We start from the raw sequence: 25112 nt of genomic DNA on the forward strand, positions 1-25112 counted from the left end.
TTCTTTTCTAAATCTCTATCATTAGGATTTGAAACAGGAGATGGTGCCTATATCAAACTCTCAGTAAGTACTAGTTAAGTAATTAAATTAACATACCCTACTCATAGTATACTTCGATCTTAACGTAAGGCTCTGTGTTTGCCCTGAATATGACTGTAAAGAAAAGCTAACCTACTGAAAAAAAAAACCCTGTGACTGAAGAAGTGATCATACCAATACATTTTTTTCTGTACTCTGAAGAATATGATTAATTTGGCTCCTTCCTAATTTATTTTATAATTTAATTTGTACATGAAAGGAGAACTCTGAAGTCATCAGCTGCCACAAACTCAAGCCCTGGTGTTGACTAGAAGGAAAACATTTGGTAGCAGCAGTTCTTTATCAAGAGGGGAACCTTTCTTAGGCAAAGAAGCTGTTTGTTCTTAGGTAGTTAAGCCTGTAGGAAGACCTGAGACTACATCAGAAAACCCATGTAGTTAGCTCTAATGAACAAGATAATCTAACCTATACATTTTATATCTGTTATAAAGCACCATACGTAGCCAATTTCTTAACCAAATGCAGTTATTATATTTTAAATATGGCCCAGCGCTACACTGTTGGACTATAAGTAGAACATATGAACATTCAGTCTATGAATATTCACATATGATGAGATTACTATAAGCATCACAGTTGCTAACATATATGGTTAATATAAGCATATTCGATGGCATAAATATAATACCTCACACTTTTCATATAGTATTCAATACGTATTATCATAACATGGTCTATATTAACAATATTTTCCCAAGGATCCTTAATTTCTACAGTAATTTGGCAGGTAATTTGCTTTCCAGGTTTGATGGGCTCATTGAACTTAGGTCTGTCTTTCACTTTCTGCCTCCATCCCTGCTTATGAATAACATTTTAAAGAAACTAGGGAGAGATCGCTTGATAACCTCTAATAGTCTCGAATTACCTGAGTAGCTCATTTGTCATGCTTTTTGATTTGCTTTTCCATAGCCCCTAGGTTTTTTGTTTTAATTGGAAGTTACTATGTGTGAAGGATTTTCTGAGCCGAACTGAGCAGGAGAATTACTTGATGAAGTTGTTAATCACTTCATGTGGCATGTCCTCAGGAGCTAGGAAGGAAGATGGTCATCAGACTCCCAGTAATGTAGCACCAGTGGATGCAGCCAGGGGCTTAGCAGCCAGAAGGCTCCACCTCAAATGTTTACCTCTATGAGGTAAACAAGCAACCCACAGGGTGAATCTCCATACTTTGCCCCTTATTGTCCAAAACCTTACTTCCCGGATATTTCAAAGCACTGGATTTATAGCTTTCTTTCTTTATATTGATCAGCTTTCCCACTCTCAAAACATCTAACTACATTAAAAGCAAAGCAAAACAAAACAAAAACCCTATAAAATCAGTATCATACATGTGCCTGGAAGGACGGCTGCTGCAAGGTCAATGCGCTGTACAAAAAGATTTCCTTTCCTGATTTCCGTGTTCTCTTTCAATAACTAACTTCCAGTTAGTGTGGTTTTTAAATTTAAAAAAAAAATCCTTAAAAGGATTAAAAAAAAAAGAGGCTATCTGAAAGTCCCTATCTCACCTTCTATGGAAAATGAATACATTTTTATTCTTTTTATACATATATATATATATATATTTTTTTTTTTAAGAAACAGCTAAGCTCTTTTAAACAACATAAATTTTCTGTTTCAGATTGTACACGTTCTTTAGTCTATGGCATACTCTGGGAAATTTAAGCTTTGACATTGGTCTCTGGGGACTTGTTGCATATTTTCTTCACTCTTTCTTTTCTTCATTTTTTTCCCCTTTCCTCTTAAACTTTTTTTTCCCAGAGATGTGCTTTTGGGATGTGTTTAGGCTAAGAAGGAAATGTCTCTTGTCATTTTAATGGACTACTTCAGCCATTGCCAGCAGCAAGTTCCATAGACTCACGCAAGGCAGTGGTCAATTTATCATAGTTTTCTACAGTTCCCTTGGATGCCCAGATTGAAACTTCAATCCTGTTTGAAAACATCAGTGGGGCGACTTGAAATAAAGCAGCAATAGAGTCAAGACGGTGGGAAAAGCGAAATAGTTGGCATTTGCGCTTAAAACTAAGTTGACCAGCACTTAGCCTGGATCTGTAAGACTGGTCAGCTTTCTTCTTCCATGTCAGACAGTTTTTTAGATTTGGCCTGTGAGGGTTTTACTACTCATGTGGGGCCGTTGCCTTCCGTGTTCATCATCTATCTTGCAAACAGCTCCTTGTGCACTGTCAGCATTACATCTAAAGCACAGTTGAATATCCTAGTGTGCTTGACTTTGCGCAGGAAGGACTCTGGACACAGCAGCGCAGACTCCGTGGAGCTGACACTGTAGTGTGGCAGAAAAGCGTGACATGAGTGGAGACACAGGATCATCTCCAAATAGTGGAGATTCCAGAAGGAAAGCAAGATGGAGTGAACTACAGGAGAGCATGGGGATGATAGATGGTTTTCCTAAGCAGGGTCAGAACACACTTCTGAGCATGTCTTGAATATGAAAAGATGCTAACTCTGCATCTGGGGGTGGGGGGTGGAGTGGGGGGGGCAGGGTGGGGGGGCAGGGTGGAGAGTTCCAGCCAGCCAGAAGTGCAGGTAGAACGGCCCTGAGGCGAGAAGGTATTTGGCAAATAGAGTTGGCAGAAAGACTGTGGATGGAGCATAATGTGCCAGGTGGGTGACTGGTGTGACAGCCAAAAGTAAGAGACCTTCTAATCATACACAGCTCTGTGGACCACACTAAGTTCTTTGAAATGTAAACCAACTTCAGAGAGCATCCATTAGCGTATTCAACATAGGAAATGCCATGATCTGACTTGGTTTTTTTGTTTTGTTTTGTTTTGTTTTGTTTTTTACAAAAGATCCTTTGCTCTGTGATAGTATAGACTAGAGGCAGAAGAGAATGAACATACAGGTTAATAACAGCAGTAGTTGTAGAAAGATTTTCAGGCAGTTTCAAGGTCAATTTCAGATAATGATTTCATTCTGTTTCCGGAGAACACGAAGAAATAGATGTACTATTCCTTGTAAGGAAAAATTTTGGTTTTTGAATGTGTCAGGAGCTATGCCTCAGGGTTTCTATTGCTGTGATTAAAACACCATGACAAAAGTAACTTGGGGGAGGAGATTATTTCAATTTACAAACTCTCAGATCACACTTCATCATAGAGTGAAGTCAGAGCAGGGACTCACACAGGAGGCAAAAGCTGAAGCAGAGTCCATAGAGGAGTGCTGCTTACTGGCTCACTCTCCATCCATCGCTGATCCTGCTTTCTTATAACACCTGGGAGTACATGCCTAGGATTGACATTGCTCACCATGATCTGGGCCCTCCCACTTTAATCATTAGTCAAAGTAATAAACAGACTTCTCTGTAGGTCAGTCTTAAAAGGGCATTTTCTCTCATTAAGGGTCATTCTTCCAGTGGTATGGCCACAGGTAAGCTGGCTCTAAGGCATGAGAGCAGGAAAGCTGGCCCTGCCCCTTGATGACTAAGGCACTGGGTGCAGTGTTAGACACTTCATCCTGGAGGTGTGGGTGAGGGAGAGCTGACTGGCTGATCTACCCAGGCCTGGATCCAGGGCTTTGAGTTGGCCCAACTCTAGTATCTACCTCATCTATGATCTGCTGAAAGACATGAAGAGGGCTGTCTTCTTCAAGAACCAAAGCTGTAGAATCTCCACATCACAGGACCACAACAGGATAGCCCTGACAAGTCTCTGTCAGGATCCAGCATTGATAGCGTAGCAGAAGCCAGAGGCCTTGAACCAGACCAATAATTCATTACAATGATCCTTTGCAAGTCAAGACGTATGGACAAAAGGGTATGCTGTGTGACACACTACAGCTTTAATGATAGTATTGTATGTGTGTGTGTGTGTGTGTGTGTGTTCGCTTTTTAAAATTTTTTTAAAATTTATTTTCTTTTGAGGGGGAGGTTACAAGGGCAGAGGGTGAATACGAAGGGAGAGGGAGGTAAGTGAGATTGGGGTGCATGACGTGAAATTTATATACAATAAAAAGTTAAAAAAATAGTCATTCTTCCAAAAATATGTCTAGGTTTGTGTCAAGTTGACAAAAACCAACCAACACAGTGTCCTCTCAGAGAATATGGCAAACCAAAGCAAATATAAGTTTGATGTACCTGTGTACAGTCTATTTAACTTCATAAGAGGTCATGCCTACCTTTTATTCATAAACCAGTGTTGAGTGTCTTTTCTATGTTGGGTACTGTTTGTTACACAAAAATCCCAAGTGGTTCACTCCTCATTTCAAATATTTCAAAACAGACCCGCAGTAAACAAAGAAACCAAGAATTGGCATGACTAAAAAAAAACACACACACACACAAAAAACAAAAAACAAAAACAAACACACAAAAAACAAAAACAAACAAACAAACAAACAAACAAAAAAACTGTTGCGGGTAGCCTCGGCCTTAACATTTTCTACCATTTGCTTTTCAAATTCTGTTTTTCCTTAAATAAAGTGATAAGAATATACTTTAAACATAATACTTATTTTAACTCTTTGAGGATTTTGTACAACATGTCTACTCCTCTCTCAGGTTTTCTTTTCCAGCTCTGTTCATTCCTCTCCAGCTTTTGGGTTTTCTTTTTCCCGCCACTGAGTGCAGTCTTGTATAGCACAAGTACTCTTAGGAGTAGGATCTGTCCTTGAGTGTGGTCAATCTACCAGGGTCACATTAAAGAAAACTTACTTATTCAACAGTCATCAAATGCCAATAACCGGGACATAGTTTCATGCCTACTTTTCTCCCTGTGTGCTGGGACTTTGTCTGTCTTGAGCTTGGGCAGGTCTTGTGCACACTTTCAAGATGACTGAGTTCATATGTGTCCAGGAAAAAAAAAATGCATCATTTAAAAAGTTCAAAAACCACATGGGGACACAAAGGCAATTTTAAAGTCAATATAGTCATTGCAAATGTACAACCTAGTGCCATGTGGTTTTACTCACCTTACCTTGCTCCTAGCCTAGCAAGAAACAGAGTGATGCGGAGAGAAAGAAAAAAAAAACTGCAAAACGGGGCACATATACTTTGAAGTACTTAACTTGCTGTGCTTTATTTGTACATTAAATTTCCAAGGATATCGATTTGAAACCACTCCAAGCAGTAATAATAGTTTCATCTAATGTTCATAGACTGTATTAGAATTTTTAAAAAATCTGCTCTCAAATATTCTACAAATGTATATCACGTATTTAGTTTGGTTGCCTAGATGAGGAGGAGCTCCTCTTTAAATTTTGCATTCGAAGCCGTGTTTTCTCCCCTCCTACCTAGGTTCTTCTCTGTACTAATACAAACACAGAGCCATGCAGCCTTGCAGTACCTGCAGCTGTAGCTCCAGTCAAGTGCTCCTGCGTCTGTTGCAGAGGTTCAGAAATAATCCCAGTCTAACCCTGCTAACGTGGGGGAGGAGCACTCCAGCACTTCCATCTTTAGAGCAGGACCCTGTACCTGTGACGCCAGATGTATTTTATACATCTCTTAATTCTAAATGACCTGTAATATTGAGACCTTGTATTGATAATCTAGTTTGCACTTATAAATGTTAAGGCGACATTATTTTTAAAAAATCTTCTCAGGTCCCTTTTAACAAGCAGATCTGAGAAACCTTCCTATGTGAAATGATTTTCAAATAACATAAGGAGACTTTAAAGACAATAGGACCTATCTTAAGACAAAGAAAGGGAGGAACAAACGGTGACACAGTTTGAAGACCTCTCCTAAGGTTGCTATCTTTGCTTGGAGAATGACAGAGTTCGAAGATTAAGTCCAGGCATTTGTCATGTTTCTCCCTGACTAGCAGAGTGGCTCTTTGTGGAGGTGGGAAGAGGAAAGCAGTCCGCCCCTACTCTAGCCTGTTTTCCTAACAATTTCAACTCTGAATATTGAGGCCTCCAGTGATCACTGTAATATAGCCTCTCAGTTTACTGTGCAAATCTGTAGACTCTAATAGCCTCTAGTTAGAAACTCAGATCTAAGGAGAATGTGGCTGACTCTGACACGGACTCTGCCTGATTCTTGATCACTTCCTCCTGGTGCAGTTACCTGGACAAGTCACAGGGGAAGAGGATGTGCTCAGTGTTTATGGGACTTGACATGCTGTGGCGGAGGGGATTCCATTCTCTGAGAAGTAGCAGAGCGGGGAGAGGGGATATAGGGAGGGATGGTGGGACTGGGATGAAATAGAGAGGGGCCTATGACCAAGATGTAAATTGAATAATTGAGAGACAAAGACAGAGAGAGCGAGAGAGAGCGAGAGAGAGAGAGAGAGAGAGAGAGAGAGATGGAGAGAGAGAGAGAGAGAGAGAGAGAGAGAGAGAGAGAGGGAGGGAGGGAGGGAGGGAGGGAGACTGAGATCTTTACTTGGTTCCTGTGTGAATGTGGACTATTATTCTGGACTCCATGACTTTATCTATAAAATGACATCATCAACAGATGATATTGTCAAGTTAGTGATACAATATGTGAAAGTTCTCTTGGCTGAATTACCTGTCATGGTAGCCATCCAATAAATGTGCGATTAGAAATCTCTTCAGACTATCTTAGGAGTGGTTTGTGTTTCTAATTGAAGATACAAATATTGAAGATAAAAATGTGAAGTTAATATAATAGCATAGGACGTAAGTGTAAAAATGTTGGAGTATACATTCAGTTCTAACAAAAATGTCAACATACAAAGTAATGTGCGGTAGCTTGGACACTGCATGCTTAAGTCCTTCTGAAACATATTAATAACAAAAATGACTTTTAAATGCTCATTTTTTTTTCTGCTACTTGCTTTGTGATTGAAATTTGATTGTTGCAAAATATTTCAAGGTACTAAATCAAACATCTCGACTTGAAATACAACTCCTGGAGAATTCCTTATCAACATACAAGCTAGAGAAGCAACTTCTTCAGCAGACGAATGAAATTCTGAAGATCCATGAAAAAAACAGGTAAGGACTATTGTATTATGGGAATATTTTCATATATGTTTCTTTCTATCCTTCAGCTCAGTGGCAACTGAAAGTTTAATTTAAGGTTCTTAAAAAACAACAACAACAACAAAAAAACCCAAGAGAAGTGGAAGACATGAAAGCCAGTGTCAACAAGGAGGCCTATGCTCTGCTTCGTTCCCAGTATCAACTTCTGCAACAGACAGTTGTTCAAATAACACAATATATGCAAAAATTGCTTGACATTTTGGCTAAGCAGATTGACACTCATTCAGCAGCAGCACATTTGTAGCCCTAGAGTAAAGAAGAGACAGAGCTTCTTGAGTTGTTACTCAGTCAGTCACTTGCTCCATTCTTAGGATCTTTGTAAAATGCAAGTTATTAAATTCTGAGAGCTTGTACTAGGAAGAAACAGATTTGTAATTTCTCTGTGACAATACTTGCCAAAAAAAAAAAAACTAGGAATGGCTATGCTTTTCCTTTAAAGTCATTTAATTTGGACACAGAGAATGTGCTTTGTTGATTTATAGATATGCTAACATGATAGTATTGTGAGGCTTAAGGCATAGCAGGTCGCTGAAACACAACTTTAACATTTTGAAAATGGGACTGAGAAGAAATAGTTCATTTTGAAGTCATTAATAGTGATGATGGGTACTTCCTGCATAGCAGTATCTTCTGTAGAATAAATTGCTTCCATTTCATTACATTTTCTTCTGAATATTTGGTTGTCTTGAAGATGTTTCTGTTATTATACTGAGTGTTTACTTAAAGATTACTGTCCTGGTAGGAAGTAGTTAAATACCACTATCTGCTGGAGCTAGACTCTGCTGTCTAGTCTTTCTTCTCAAAGCAAGAGAGCATCTGACAAGACTGTAGTCCTTCCTCCTTTGCAGTAGGACCAGGACTCAGACCAAGTGAGTGGCCTTTCCAGGGCCACACAAGCTTGCTAAGGAAAGCACTAGGAATGGAATCCAGCTTGCTTTTCTGGTAGTTCTCTCCTTTCACCCTCACATATGATGGCTCATGACCTAAAAGCCTAAAAGGCGTCCCAACTTCAAGCAAACAGTGGATATCAATGCCAAAAACTACAATTAAATGTCTGCATGAATAAAATAAACCTGACTGTTGATTTAACATCTGCAAGGGGTCACAAGTGTTACATTTATTTGTTCTTGTAGGTTGATATGGGATAAACTTTTTAACTATAAATAAACTTGACAGAACTTGACCCCGAACTGGCTGTTTGATGAAATGTTCTGAAATTGAAAATCCTCTTGAAAATTACTATTTATCCCAACACAGTTCCACAATAACCAGAAACATGCATGTGTGTAACAGGTATACCTTACTTCAGCCACCCTCTATTTGGGGTCACCACAAAATGCCTTAACTGTCATGCTGAAGTGAACCTCACTTACAATAATATATTTCAAGATCTCTGTCCAGGAATTTTAGTATGTCGAACAATTGCATGTTACTTTGTTTTTATGAGGCATTAGTAACTTTTAGGATTTTTATGAGAGAGAGAGAGAGAGAGAGAGAGAGAGAGAGAGAGAGAGAGAGAGAGAGAGATAGATAAAGCCTATCACTATAAAGATGATAAAGCTAAGGAAAGAACATAAGATTTTGTCTAAAAAACTTACCGGGTATTAAAATGAAAATATGTTGTAGAAACAAGTGAAATAAGAAAGTAACGAAGAATTATCTGGGCTAATTACAACTGGCTTAAACCAACTTCATTCCATCAACAATGCAAGAATACTTTTAATGGGCTTGTTACAAAGAACAAATTCTACAAAGAAGACCTCTATTATAGTTCGAGGGGGTAAACTGGTCAGGAAAGCTGGTCTAGCTTGGGGGTTGGGGGTGGGGAATGGTTAAAATTTCATTCTCAACTTGATAGGTTTAGAATCACCTAGGGGAAGTACCTCTGAGTTGCCTGTGAGAAAATTTCCAGAGAAATTTAAAGCAGGAGGGAAGACCCAACCTGAAGGTGGGCATCACCATTGCAAGTCCTACAGTGCCAGGCTGAAGAAAAAGGAAGGATCCAGTAAACTCCGGCATTTACTGCTCTTTGACTCTTGACTGTGGACCCAACGTGACAGTTTTTTCTGACGGCCACTACTGCTAGACACTGTCATGACAGTCTATAATCCTCAAACTGTGAGGCAAAAATAAATCCTGTATCAAATGCTTTTAGCAAGATATGTTGTCACAGCAGTAAGAAAGCTTATTAATATACATGTAAAGGGAACATATAGATGCTATCTACAGAAGCATCCCTCTGCATCCCTTCAGCATTCCTGTCCCTTCTAAGTTAACCCAGAGGCTGGAGTAGCATCTTCCTTCCACCAGGGTTTTCTCCCAAGCATGCTTATGGAGCTCCTGTTCACCTAAGTAAATATGTTATAGATCAGACTTAGTTATGGAGCTATTTTTGATTGATTCTTTTAAAAATAAAATTAAACTTTAACTCGATTGTTCTTAAGCAATCAAGACAATCCCAATAGCAAGTCCACTTCAACCAAGCAGTGCTCTGGAAGCCTTGGCTGGTATTATCACAGTGAAGCAGATTCCAGACCCTCAAAACTGGCCATTTTGTTCCCAGGGTTGTAACTCCAGCAGTTTTAAGGAAATACATTGAGCATACAAACTCACACTTTCTCCCTCTAAATTCAGGACTGTTTCTACCAGACGCTTTTATACCATAGTAGCTATGTGGGAACTCTTCCTCTAGTATAAGGCTAAGGAATGGGACTTTACTTTTACGACAGATGGATTGTCTAGTTCATAGATTAGAGTCATGAGGATGCCAGAATGTTTGAGTCAGCATCAGAGTTAACACTAATGCTTTGCTATGAGAATTTAATCACCCAGCATTCCTCTACTCAAAGATTTAACTTGGTGAGCTGGATCACAGAACAGGTACAAGGGTTTGGAATTTAGCTCATTGGTAGAGTGCTTGTCCAGGAAACTCAAGGCCCTGGGTTCAGTACTCAGCTCTGAAAAAAAAAAAGACAAAATAACTGATGCTCTGAACTGTCAGTTATATTTTTAAAGTTATATTTATGTTATTCCTCTTTCTTACTTCTTTCCTTCCTTCACTTAATTCTACTTATTCTCATTCTCCCTAAAAAAGATGTTAGATTATATTTAAATTTATATCTATCTGTCTGGATGGATGGATGGTTTTTGGTCATTCCAGGATGATTTTTATAGTATTTTTAAAATTTTTTATTACAAATTTAAATTTAACCAATCTTTTTACATTTTGCTTTGCCAAATCTGGCAAACTTACCACCCAAAGCTTTTTATACTGTGTTCTCAATCCCATAGTATGTACCTGGTTACAAAAAGAAGGCAAGAGGAATGTTGAAAACTTAACTGTAGGAAAGGTGAATCTGTACTGATACAATTTTGATAAAAAGCCTACTATCATTTTCGATTCATGTATTTTCATTAGGTAATATTGTTATATTTAATGCACTTGAGTTAGAAGGAGAGAAGCTTTGCTTCCTCCGTCTGGGTGTTTCTGATTGTGTCTGGCTATGTGCATGTTAGGGGCTTTCACCAACAGCTCTAGGAGTTGTCCCTCAGAATGTGGTCCACCTTTGTCAGAGCAAGGTGAAATCTTTTGTGGTTAAGGTAGTATTCCACAAGAAAAAAACTCTCCCTTTTTGTCTGTGGAACTGAGCAGGCAGCTCTTGCACATAAACCTGAAACTGGATCAAGTTTAAGGGGCTTCTCCTTTGCAGCAGCCTCTCAGAGGAACCTGATTCCTGATGCTTCAGGCTTTTTGCTCTCATCAAAGTTCAACCTCTGTAGAAAAGTCAGATTTTCTTCCTTATATAACTTAAGTCATTTATTGTTAAAGGTGGTTTTCCACCATCTCAACAATTTGCTTTTTTTCCCTAGTAATACAGGCATTTTGAGAAGAGTTCAGCCTCTTTGATTTTAATCTGAAGTGCATTTTGCATTCATGCTGATAAAAATTTCCAAGTATCTTGATACCTATTTCTTTTTCATTCTGGAACATTCAAGGGTGATATTTCCAAAAGGTGTGGTCCTTAATGACATTTTATTAGCAGATTCAGCTTCCAATGTGACTGTATTCTTACAGCATCTTTCTGTCTTCCTGTTGAAGGGCCCAGTTCGTGCAATGGAGTGTAGGCCAAACAACTACTCAAAAGTCACATGCAGCTGTGCGTACCCCATTTTTAAGAAGTTATTTTAAGCAAACCAAAAGTATCCTTTTTGTGATACGTAGCATATTTCCATATTCTACTTATTGTTATTGTTTATTTTTGTATGATCAGTGCAATGAGAGGCATTCTGTCAAGCACCATCGAGAACAGCAAAGCCAGTGTCCTTCCAAGTAAGCAGAACAAGTTCATTGATCATTGATCACACCTGTTCTTTATGTGACTCTTACTCAGCCAGATACAGCAAGGAGTTGTTTCCCCATGGAGACATCTCTGAGACGTAAGAACAACATGCCCCCAGGGAGCCAGGTCTGGTTTGAATCAGTCGGTACACTTTCCAGAGGAGATTATCTAAATTAAGCTCCGCTTCCTCCCCTAGGAATGTCAGGAGTGCTGTCTGGGTGTGTGACTTAGCAGCTTTGAAAAGGATCCATCCATGCCTGTGCTGCCAAGTCGGTGAGCTGGCCTTAGTGGTATCTCCCACCTCTTTGGCAGAAAAAAAGAGACTGTTTTATAGTTAGGATTATACTACACACACATGCTGAGAGGTCCTGCTGACTTACATCCTGAAAAATTAAGCCCAGCATTTGCAGGGTTGAGTGTGGATTTTTAGCTTCCTTGGATTCACTTTTTCATCCACTAAACACCCACGGCACAAAGCGGGAATAGGATAGCTTTATTGTTTGTTTCCCAGAAGTCTAACAGAGGTGACTTTGAGAAAAGCCTAGTCTGCTTTCTTTAGCAAATTTTATTTTTGCTGGTTGGATGCTGCCATAATTTCACAACACAGTTTAAATAAAACACTTAGAAGAAAGAGACTTTGCATCCCATCCCTAAGCTTAAAATAAGCAATTAAGAGCCCAGGCAAATGGAAAGTCATTAGACCTTGCCTGTGATGGGGTTGGTATGAGCACATAGCGGAGCACATTATGTGCCAAATTATATAACATTCTTCTAGAATGTGTCTTATTTCTTCTGATCAAAAAGAATGAAAAAGAAAATAAGCTGAGTGTGGTGGCACATACCTCTACCTCCAGCACCACAGAGGCAGAGGTAAGCGATCTCTCTGACACTGAGGTCAGTTCTGGGACAGCCAGGCATCAGTGTTACATAGTGAGAAACCATCCAAAAAATGAGAAAAAAAAAAACAAAAATGAGAAAAGAAAAGACGCTTATGATCCTTGTGATGGTGCCACATGCCTTTATTCCTATCACTTAGGAAGCAGAGGCAAGCAGATCTTTGTGAGTTCAAGGCCAGCCTGAAATACAGAGTGAATTCCAGGACAGCCACAATAGTTACAAAAGAATCCGTGTCTTTAAAGAAGAGAGAGAAAAAGAAAATAAAAATAAAAAAGAGGTGTGTAGGAAATATATATATATTTACAGTAAAATTTTCTTCAGCTGACCAAGTGGGAATCACTAGGTATGTTCATCTTTTGAACTGCACTGTCAAAGTTCACATTCAAGGACAGCAAAATTGAGTTATTAAAAGTGATCAAACTCAACATTCAGGCTCGTTTATGATTGATGTTTTCATCTGTACACATGGCTGCCTTGGAGGCTATGTCTGAAGGATGGGCCGCCTGGTCAGGTGTCAAGGCACCTACTCACATCAGACTTAGCCTTAATTTTTTTCCAAATTGAGGACAAAGCCAGGCAGAGGAGTATTGTGGAAGAAATTTCACTGTCACTACAGAGTTTTCAAGAAGGAAAAATTGTAACTCACTTATACCAAGATGGCGCATACAGTCCTTCTTGATAATTGTGTTGAGCATTGGACTAGGCACGTGATGATGGTTCTAACATCTTTCTAGCCACCATCTCACTATCTTTTAATAATGTAGACATCTGTGTCAGATGAATACCATTTACTGTTGCTACCCCTCTAAGCAGTCCGCTAAAGAATATATTATGTACACATAATTTCAAGGCTGAAACTTGCGGAGATCAAATAACTGGGCCATGACCAAAGATCTAGAAGTATACAACAGAACCCACAATTGATTCCACAATGATTTTCCATGTTAAATTATTAGAAGGAATATTTTCCAGTGTGATGCAGGCTGGGGCATAACAGGAATGGCTATTGAGTGATTCTCTTAAATATAAAAGTAAAGAAAGGGATAGATTGGCTAGTTTTGACATATCAAGGTAAAGACCATCATATGGACCTTCTGATGTTGGAGTAGGAGATATAAACTATTAATTTTATATTAAGAATTCACTGAACTTATTTGACAAGTCTCATCTATCTTCCATCTGGAGTTATGAAAAACAATTAAGTTAATTATTTTTAAGTGATTCATTCTTATGCAATTGCAAGGTACTAAACTCAGTCTTACAGAGAAGTTATGGTACTAGTATAGGGAAATACTGATGTTTTGAGAGTGTTCCTAAGGAAATACAAAGCTTTGTAGTTGAAGCTACCCCTCCACTGCCATTGATAGGGCATTTGAGAAGTATTAGAGTGAAGACTTGCTAAAAATATAATATTAGATATTAGATATTAGGGTGCATTTAATTACATTGGCTGTGTATGTTATTGACCAAGGACAAGTGTTTTAAAATGTAAGGTGCTCAGGGCTGAGCTTGTAGCTCATAGCAGAATGCTTGCCTACCATGAACACATCCCTCATTTTGGCCCCCAACATCAGGAAAAGGAGAAAACTCCAATGTCTACTATGGTAGCCTCTCTTTTTTAACTTTTTTAATAACTAGAATTGGAGGGAGAACTACCTTTATTATCCATTTCAAGTGTCTTACATAATGAGCTGAATGGCAGATGGCAGGTTCCTTCCCAGCTTCCGTAGCTTTAGGAGCCAAGAGTAACCAAGAGCTTTGAGCCAAGGGGAAATCTAAGAGTCATCTCTGTTCTTCCCTTTCCCTGGATTCTCTACAGCTCGCCAAACAGTGATCTTGATGATTTTTCACCACTAAAATATTTTTCCATCACATTGGTTCTTTCTAACTTCATTGACTATTACATTCAGGTCACACCCTCACCGACTATTTAGCTTTGCGCCAGCATGACTTACTCAGGTTTCAGACAAAATCGTTTTCTGAAATGCCAAGCTTTTTCCTTGCAGTGTTTTTCTACCCAATGAATATAACAGATAGAAAGAAGTTCGAATTCTTTAGTGCACAACAGAGTGCCTGGCCATTACCACAATCAGTCATTGTGCCGGGCCCCCACCCCACCCCACTGCTGCGCCCCCACCCCACCCCACTGCCGCGCCCCCACCCCACCCCACTGCCGCGCCCCCACCGCACCCCACTGCCGCGCCCCCACCCCATCCCACCCCACCCCACCCCACCCCACTGCCGTGCCCCCACCCCACCCCACTGCTCTTAGCTTTAGACAGAATAGACTTACAACGCAGCAGGGATTTTGTGACCAGACTTACTGGGTTTCATTTTCCTCCCATTTTGCTGTAACTGGCTCTATCGCTTATTATTTGTGTGACTCTGGGCAAGTTAACGAGACTCTCTGTGGCTTGTTGGCTAACGGCTAACATGGAGATAATGACGGTAATAATACTGCTTGAAGTGGATGTGCACAGTAATGAGTGAATGTATATGAAACACAAAGGATGGTGCCTGGCAGGGATAGCTGTGTTTAATTATGTTGGATGATTCTGACTTCACCACATTATGGTATTCTGCACTACTCTGATGCTTGAGTTGTCTACTGTGCCTGACTTTCCTTGTTTGGTTGGCAAACTCCTGTTCATCCTTGAAAACTGAGTGTACACACACTACTTTCTTCAACAGCCGCACTCTGGCTCCGAGCGTTAGGCCTTCTCATCACAGCCTACACGATGCCTGTCTCCACACCATTAGTCCACTCATTCCATGACGTATGTGCTTATGTATGTGTAAATGACTATTTGTTCACCTATACGTACAGCGTCAGGAAGTAATCTTGGATAGGGTTGGAATTTAATTTATCTTTATTATCTCCATACTATCAGGACCAATTCGCCTCACATAGTTTGTATAGTTTTAAATGTTTTTCAATAGTTGAATGAATAATGGCCAATATCACACCAGTGCTCCTGGCCCCCAAAATGCCACTTACATACAAGCATAGACACACACTCCTGATATAAACTAATATACACAAACAAAAATGCTTTTAGTGGAGAACACAAATCATGAATTTACGTTAAGTACTGATATCTATTTATTGTTTTAAATAGCATTAACACATATATGATGTTCTCACCATAATTATGCATTCCTAAAGTCTTGCTGCACAGCAGCCATGGTTATTAATCTATTCCCTGAGGTTCACTAATTCAGTCCCAATTTTAAATTTCTTCATTGTGTTTTCAAAGTCCACTACAGACTGCTAGATATTTCATTCCTTGAAATTTAAAAAAAAAAAAAAGACAGATTACAAGTTAGGTACATGGATATACATCAACAATTAAAGTTTTCCTATTTCCACATCACCACTTATGCTTTCATGTCCTTCACACTAGTTACTAAACAGAGTGGTGTTCTTCTTCTGTACTTTTCTACTAGTTCACTATCAGCACAATCATGAGAATGGAGTACACACATACCTGTGAAAGTTTACATGGACACATTCTAACACACATTACACATATGTACATATTTATGTGCTATGTAAGCATATTTTAAATATTATTTCAAGTGCTAGGCTTACTATTAATATTTATTTAACAAACTGTGTCATGCGTATCTTGTATTAATGCATGTAATTATAGGCAGTCATACCTCATTTAGTCTAAAGATTGAGTACCAACATGTTTAACACTATAGTTTACAGCTTGCCTTATTCATTTTTATTATGTTTTGTTTAGTTTCCTTTTTACATTTTTGATTTGGGAATCTCACTGAGTAGCCCAGGCTAGCCGGGAAGTCACTTTGTAGCAAAGGCTAGCTTTGAGCTTGCCACAATACTTCTGCTTCTCCCGCTTCATCTTCCCAAATGTGGGAATTACAGGGGCTGCAGTTACACCCAATAGGTACTTAATTTTATACTAGGTAAATACGTTTATTAGAAATATAGTGATTTTTTAATGTTTTTCTAATATGTAGACAATAATTTGAATTTTCTATTCTGTGTGTGTGTGTGTGTGTGTGTGTGTGTGTGTGTGTGTGTGTTCTAATTTTCTAAAACCTCCCTGCTAAGTTAATCCAGACACCCCCTCTTCATGCTTATTAGACTTTGTTCCTTTTTTGTGTTTTCATTTTATTGTACTACTCGTCTTTGCTTTACTAACTCACATCAATACTTTTGACATATACAGTCTGTCATATGCATTGGAAATATTTTACCTAGTTAAACATTTATTTTCAACATATTTTAAATAAATGTATTACATCTATTAAAATGTATTAGTCATTTTATTCCTTATTTTTGCCTTCTACAATATATTTAAATTATTCTTATTTCTCCGATCTTTGAAAAGTTTACTGGGTAATGGTTACTTATAGTATTTATAACTCTGACCCAAATTTAAATTACAAAACAAGTGTGACAATATTTTGAAAGGGAATACAGTATTCAATGTAATAACAAATTTAATATAGAAAAAAACTCATCCTCTGCATGCCCATATTTGTACCATATGGTAACACAGTGCATATTACAAACAAGGAAAAAAATGAAAACATTTGTAAATAAGTTCAGACAGATAAAAATGAGAAAGTTTCTATATTTTCAACATCTCTTCCTTGTGTCAAGAGCTATATTTACACACAGTGCAGGCAGCTCTCACCACTAGGCACTCATTGGCTGCTATGTTGAGAATTCTATTGTGGGAAACAATTTGAAAGGGAGAGCATTTATGTGAAAGTTTCAAGATGTTTCCAGTGGTTTCAAATATTTCCAATAAGATATAGTGTAGAAAAGGACAGTGTGTGCAGGGCATGCAAATCAACCCAAATGTTCAAGTTACATACACTCTTTCACAATCTTTCACTGAAGTTCAAGACCTAGATTATTTTGTTTATTTTATTCTTCATTAAAGTGCACCTCTGCCTCATACTAGATGTTAAGTGCCAAAATCCCTATGCATGTCTCTTCTCAAAGTGTTCCCAGAAAGATGGGAAACAGGAAGCACTGAAAATCCTGTGAGAAACTCTGTTTTGGAATTTACAGCTCAATGTGTGTAGATTGAAGGCACAGTTGGTAAACGATTGCTCCGTGGAACACTAATCTCAAAAGCGGCATCCCAAGAAAAAGGCTTTATCCCATCTAAATCTTCAAGACTTGACAGTGGAGCTCTCTTTCTGTTTAATGAGCTCTGAAACAAAAGCCCATGCGCTGAAGGTCTGGAGTCAGCAACCCATATTTTGTTATGTGCTTCAACCTCAGCTAAGCTTGTTGAATGTTATCATCAGGGAAACTGAAAACTTGCCTGTCCAATTTTAGGATCTAATGTCCTCAGATCCTCAGACTTGACTTTCCTGTCTACTGGTCCCTTGCCGAAGGGAGAAAGGCTTCTCAGACTTTTCTGATTAGGGGAAACGATAGGGGATCTACAGAAAGATTCAGGACCCAAATAGAATATGATCAGTATATTGAATAAGAAAATTAAATTTAAATTTGATGGCAGACATTTTAAGGTAGAACTATAACTAAGAGAGGCTTTGCACTGGGAATGGAATTGATTAAAAGCGCACACTCCCTTTTTAAATGACTTGAGCTCAGTTCCTAGTAGCCATGTTGGGCAGGACACACCCCTCTCTAACTACAGCAGGGGTCTGATGTCTGGCTGTCTTCTTTTGTGGGCACATTGCACATGCACACACACACACACACACACACACACACACACACACACACACACACAAATTAAAAATAAAACAAACATTTCAAAACAAAACCTAAGTTTGTACTTTTAAGGCATTTCTTATAGATGGGAAAAATGGCTAAGTTCAAATACTATCACTCACAGCTCCCCCAAACAATCAGAAGAGAGCAACAGATTTTAAGAACGTGTTTCAGGCGATTCCTTGGTTCCCGGTGTGATGTAAGCAGTGGAATAGGTTGTATTAGTCACGTTTCTATTGCTGTAATAAATACCATGACCAAGGTAATTTCCAGAAGAGGTTATTTGTGCTTGTTAGAGGCCATGACGATAAGGTAAATGTACGGCAGCAGGAATAGCACTCTGAGACGTCATCTCTTCAACCAGAAGCACGGATAGAGAGGAAGGATGCTGGGAATGGCTTGTGGCTTTGAAAATGAAAAGCCTTCCCCCAGTGACGAATCTACTCCACCAAGGTGGAGTAAAGGCTGCACCAAGGCGCTGGCCGTGGGTGCGGGCCGTTTTCCTAACAGTGGGGTGCTGCGTTGCATAGAGTTCTAACACAACACACAACTGAAAACATGCCTGTAAGCCCTGATTCCAACACTTAATATGTTTATTAAGGTTTTAGATAAGACATTTGGATTACCATCTATATTTTAGGAATTGAAAAATCAATCTAGTTCATAGCAACTATAGTGCCTTAAAAATCAGAGGACAGACTGAAGAGTCTACTCAGATGTTGCTCTTTCACAAGACCTAGATACAGTTTCTGACAGCTAAATATTATAATTCCAGTTTCAGAAGAACTGATTCTCTCTTCTAGTCTTCACAGCCACTGCATGTGTATAGTGCACAGACATACATACAGGCAAAACATCAATACACATAAAATATGAATAAATCTTTAAAAAGAATCAAAGGAAATAATGCTTTTCTTTAAATGCCGTACAAATACAATATTATATTACAAGTGTGTTAATAGCTACATATTGTAGAGATCTTTTTGGAAACTGAATCTTGAGTTCAAACCACTTGGAATTAATGGGGAATAAAGGTTGGCTTCCAGAGGGGGCAAAAGTCAATATATAGAAATAAAGAGAAAAATGTTTTATAAACCACACATTAAGAGAAGATGAAAAAGGGATGAGTGCCTTCAAAGGAGACTAAAGGGTCACAAAACAAAGTCTAGGCCACTCTAAACGAGTCTAAGGGTTCCCACTCACATAAAATATTACCATAGTACTAGAATGCATCTCTACAGTGAGGGCTCCTAAGAGAGGCCTAATTGAAGAAATGATGTGGGAAAATCCCCAGGAGAGATTTTATCCTGGTAGAAAATGTTCTCTGGGAAACCACCGACTCCATGTGACAAGGTTCGAGTATTCACGTAGCCACGGAGGCTTTGGTTTCCCATCCCTGCTAGAAATCTGTGACCAGGGTCTTCTTCCATCCTGATGACCAAGGCTTCTTCATCTCCATGAATATCTTTTCTAAGGTGACAGGCTGGGTTAATGCCACTTGATACCTGGAAGTCATGCTATATTAATGCCTGTTTAGTACATTATGATATTTCACGTTCTTTCCAATATGCTAATTAATGTATATTGTTCTACAAAGGAAAAGACTTCTCTTCCACGAGCCAGTATCTAGGGTTGTTTTCTTTGGACTGGGGATGTCTTTGATCAACTTTTTCTTCTCATATCTTTCCAAGTTATACTGAAAAACCAAGCAAAACCAAGCAATCAATGTATTTTACTGCCATCTGCAATAGCAGCCACCCCCAGTACATGTGCTGTTCTTGTACAGGCACATCAGAAACAGAAGTGGAAAAATATTAATGAGAAATATGAAAAATGTAGTATGTTGGAAACAGAAGTTCCTTGTTGCTTATGATTTCTCTCTGAGGATTGCTGTCTAAAAATAAATCCTTACTGTAGAAATATTGCCATTTTATATTCCACATAAATATTGGCACTTAGCACTTAATAAATATGACTTATAACTAGAATCTGATATAGCCTCCTAATTAGGCAACCTGGAAGGCCAGTTCTGGTTTTGCTTTGGGGACAAAAATGTTTACTTAGGACTTTTATCCAGCATCATATGACTCCTTAGCTTCCCAGTCATGAGCTATATATACCTCATCATCAGCAGTCAATGCTGAAGGCTTCCCGGTGGTATACGATAACTCATGTGCGTCTGAGGCACAAGTTTCTAATAAGCTAATGACTCTAAATTGTAGGAGTCATGTATCTGATCAGCACTCCAGAAACAGGAGCAAACCTAACTATAAAGGAAACTAAGAGTGAGCTGGAGTGTCAGTTGTGGTTAGTACTCAGATCAAAAGACAACAATCTCCAAGCGGAGAGGAAGGCTCCTCTGCTACCCAGAGCAGTGAACTTGCCCAGTTAACTAGTAAGTGGATGATATTTTTAACTAAAACTGATGGACAATAGAAAAATTTACTGACTTTCCCCTCTACCCCCTCTCTGCCTTTTTTTAAAACCATGAGTTCTTTTATTTTTTGTTTGTTTGTTTGTTTGTTTTAGCAGTAACAAGTTACTGGCAAAGAAGAAAATACTAAAAGACGCTGCATCATTCTTAACCCCAGGAGATATTTTATTTTATCTTACTCTGTCTTTCTTGTCGAATCCTTTCACTTCTAAATGGAGTTGAACAAATAAAAATGACCCTCACGATTTCTCCTACTTTCCCAATGGAGGACCCCTGTATCCCTCAGTAGATGTTAGGGGTTCTTTTTGTAAGGGCATCTATTAAAATGAAGCAAACTCAAGAGAGAAATGTGGCTTCCTTTCTTGGGTACTCACGTGGAACTTTCTTATGTCAGTCTTGGTGCATTCCCTAAAGTTGTGTGAATCAGGCAGGTCTCACACATAGGGCCAGCTTCCCAGCAGCTGTTTTGCTATACACTGGGCCACATTTTTCTTTAGAGAGCAGATTTGTTAGCAAAGATCTGGAATGTCCTTGAGCATTTCTTGCCACACTTCTCCATCTATGCAAAAGATGATCAGATTTTACATCCTGCCCCTTAGCGCAAACAGTTGGAAAGTTTGACTCTTCAAGCACACTAGATTGTATAATTGAAGTATTAAATTTAAAACAGTCCCTAGTGTCTTCTTTTTGAAGACTTATAGGAATGATTCAGCTCTATAATTTCTCCAAGGTAAATTAAGTGCCCGTTCTGGGTGTGCTGCGTTGGAATAGCACCTTGTAAACTAAGAACTGCTGGAACCATCTGAAAACAGAATTCAGAAAACTGAGTAAACCTTTTCCCTAAAGAATACTAGTATATTAGGCACTCTATAAACTGCAAAATGCCTTTTATTTCAAGTCAGTGATTCAGATCCAAAAGTGCTTCTGCACGCTTTGTCGCTTTTCCCGCACACTTTACAAAGCGAGCATCATTTGATGAATGGTAAGAGAAGCTTCATAAGGTTGCCTCACCCCAAGCAAAGCACTCTAAGTTTCTTTGTATGGCTATGAGGTGCACCTCAGGAGTTCTTCCTTTCCTGAGCCACATGCATAGTGATTTGAGGACTATGGTGTTCTCAGATCTGTCTCATCCGGAGCCCTGGCTTCACAAGGAAAGCAGGCTATAGGTTTTGGTAATGTAAGCTAGATTTATTAAGGACTGGTTCATTTGCTTTCTGGTCCTCAGTAGATTAATACTTGTGTAAAAGTTTCCTTTGGTCCACATCTTTGTTGTCACTGGATGCTATTTACTTTTTTTGTAATTAATTAATTACGTGTGTGTGTATATGTGTGTGTGTGTGTGTGTGTGTGTGTGTGTGTGTGTGTGTGTGTGTGCGCATCCCATGTGATTGCATGGGCCCATGGAGGTTAGAAGCAACATATGATCTTCTGAAACTGAGCTGCTATGTGGGTACTGAGAACAGAGCTTGGGTCCTCCATAACAGCAGTAAATGCCCTTAGCCACTGAGGCTGTTTGTTGCTGTTCTCTTAATGACGACATTCTGCCAAGGGTGAAATAGAATCTCAGGGTAGTTTTGATTTGTATTTTGCACAGGCTGACACTATATGCACTTTTGTATCTTAAAAGCCTACTTCTTTGAGCCAACAAGATTGCCCGAAACAGTAAGCTGCCTTAAGTGCCAAGGTTGTCGATTTGAGTTCAATCCTCAGAACCTCACACAGGGGAAGGTAGTGACTGACTGCTGTAAGTCATTGTCTGAACTCTGCAAGTGCACCATGGGTGTCTGAGCACATGTACATGTGCACACACACACACACACACACACACACACACACATGTTCACACATGCAGACATATACACACATGCACATGCACACATAAAATAAATAATCTAAATGTCTAGTCTCATACCTGGGAACAAATAGGACAGCAGCGCGGTTTCTCTAGTATTGTAAGAATTAAGAGTTTATGTTCATTTCCTTGTAGTTTATTGGAGCATAAAATCTTAGAGATGGAGGGAAAACACAAAGAAGAGTTGGACACCCTGAAGGAGGAGAAAGAAAACCTTCAAGGCTTGGTTACCCGGCAAACCTTCATCATCCAGGAATTAGAGAAGCAGCTAACCAGAGCCACCAGCAACAACAGCGTCCTTCAGAAGCAACAACTGGAACTCATGGACACCGTACACAACCTTGTCAGCCTTTGCACTAAGGACGGCGGTAAGAGTTCGTTTCCTCCTGTGGCTTTGGGGAATATTTCCTTTCCTGCAACTGAGTCAAGCCTTGCTACTATTTCCTGCATTTCACTGGTGCCAATGCCAATGCTGCAGGCAGACATTATTCTTAAAAGCATTTAAAAGATTCAGTTGACAATTTTAACAGCTCTCTAAGTACAGAACACTTATTTTTGGGTTTGTGTATCTCCAATATCTTTCTAAAGGAATTTTGTAAATTCATCTTTTGTTCTTGGTATTTTATAGTCTCGATACAGTATCTTCTACAGTGATGGTTATAGAGTAGACGTTATGATGTTAGAAACCAATGGATAGGGAAGACATTAGGCAATACTTAAAATTAGTTCAGAGTTTAGAGGTGAGTTTGGGGATATTCCTGTTTCATTATTAATTTTACTTGTTTACATTTTTCAGAAGAGAGGAGAAGGGATGTTATTAAATATAGAGAAAAGGTGAAAGAGACAGTCCTCGATAATTATTATTGTAAGGAAAGATGTAAGATCCTTTGCTCTTGACATTATGAGGAGATGTAACAGATCATCAAATGGGATGTCTTACTGATGATGCAACTAACAATATTATGTGACTTGAATATCTAGAGCCATATAACCACACAGCTGCCAGCCAGTATGTCTCGAGAAGATATCCATCTATTTATTCTTTTTTTCTCTATTGTGTGTGCCATAGTGTACATGTGTAGGTCAGGGGCCAACATCATGGAGTTGCTTCTCTACTTTCAGATCTATTTGGGTTCTGGAAATTAAATTTATGTCACCAGGCTCTTGCAGCAAACTCTTTTTCCCTTTGAGCATCTTGCCCCGCTCTCACCCAATCATTGTTGAAGCAATACCATGTTGCACACATTCAGTTTGAGCAGGCTTTAAAGTTTGGGGCATGGGGTCATCTTGTTCAGCTCTCCTCTGCAGTCGTTCTGAGTGGAGATGGGGTTGTAAGCGGAGCTGACTGAGAGCGTTGCTTACATCTGAAACTCATTGTAGTCACTGAGCTGTGGCTTATGTGACCACGCACATCACGGTTCAGTGTGGGTGTGCAATGCACACATGTGGCGGCGGATCCTTGCCTCATGGTGCTACATAAAAAAATAGCTCTGTTTCATACTTTCATGTATCGGTGGATAGGAATATACAAGATAACGTTACATGAAATGATGTTGCTTTAGAGACATCGGGCACACTTCTCTGTTACACTCCATTTCCTCACAGCGTATCTCCTTTAGATAGTCTAAACAAGCCTCAGTGATATTTTGTAAAGAACTTGTTTTAAACAGTGAGTCCCGAGAGCTCCATCTGGGTGTGCTCAGTAATGTGATTGGGAAGGGAAAAACCTGCTAATCAGACAGGGTCTGCCAAACTCTGAACTAGAGTCCACTGGAAGAAAACCATGGTAAGATATTGCCAGAGAATTTTAATAGAGCTCATGAGTATTTATAAATTAAGTATTAATATGAGACATATCTATTCTCATGTTGAGATGAATACATTTGGAGAAAGATTGAAAACACATTTTTCTTATCATCCGAGACTTAAGCACACAGAGTTGGGTAGTCTTTTGTGCATGATTTTAGGATGTCTAGCACTGGAGATTCTCACGGAGCTCCCGTGTCCGCCTACTTATCACAATGTAGTTTGGCCCTCCAGCATTTGTCTAATAAACATGTCTTTACAAGGGTAGAAGCATGGAGTGTGACTTTAAAATTTCTGCCTTTATTTGAAGTTTGACTCCAGTATCAGCAACCAAATGTCATCTTTGTTCTTTTGTTGAAAAATTATGATAGCAGATATGACAGGTGCCATGATAAGCATTCACCCAGGGTGTGGGAGAGGCGTCTGCTCTGCGGCTTGAACATCTAAAGAACTGTGACAATGCTAACGCAGACTGAACTGTCTGGCACCTCTAAGACTTCCATACATTTCTTCCTTCTAATGAAGCAACACTAAAATAAACCCTGTCTGTGAGACATAGGACTCTGTAAGAATACAGGCTGACTCCCCACTGGGTTTTGTACTCCTGAGGCTGAGACTGTGTTTCCTGTTAATTTGTATTGCCTTTAGTCTCAGTTAAGTATCCTAGACATTTCAAGTCTTGTAACAGGCACACAACTGACGTAACCCTCGATAGATGTTTATCATGATGTCAATCCTCTTCATATTAATATTTTCTTTGAGCTATAGTCTTTAGCTAGCATACATTTAAATTTAAAGTGTGACTACTATAATATTAAATAAAATATAACTTGCTACAGTTAACTTGATTTCATTCATCTATGAAACACATTTACAACCTTTCTTTGTGGCCAAAAAATTTATTTACTATATACTTTCATTATTTAGCAGATGAATATATGAAAATGATTTACTTTTAAATTAATATGCATATAAAATTTTCAAAATTAATATACA

At 39.0% G+C, this 25112-nt stretch overlaps 1 protein-coding gene across 1 annotated transcript in view; it reads left to right on the forward strand.

Moving 5' to 3' along the window:
• ANGPT1 (angiopoietin 1) overlaps window positions 1-25112 on the forward strand; it is a 244515-nt gene that overhangs the window by 144070 nt on the left and 75333 nt on the right. Inside the window, exons 3-4 of the mRNA XM_084747938.1 lie at window positions 6890-7011; window positions 22446-22678. Coding sequence (XP_084604064.1) covers window positions 6890-7011; window positions 22446-22678 — 355 coding nt within the window. The remainder of the gene's footprint in view (window positions 1-6889; window positions 7012-22445; window positions 22679-25112) is intronic.

Source organism: Acomys minous, assembly GCF_964271855.1.
Source record: "Acomys minous genome assembly, chromosome: 12".
Classification (NCBI taxonomy): Eukaryota; Metazoa; Chordata; class Mammalia; order Rodentia; family Muridae; genus Acomys; species Acomys minous.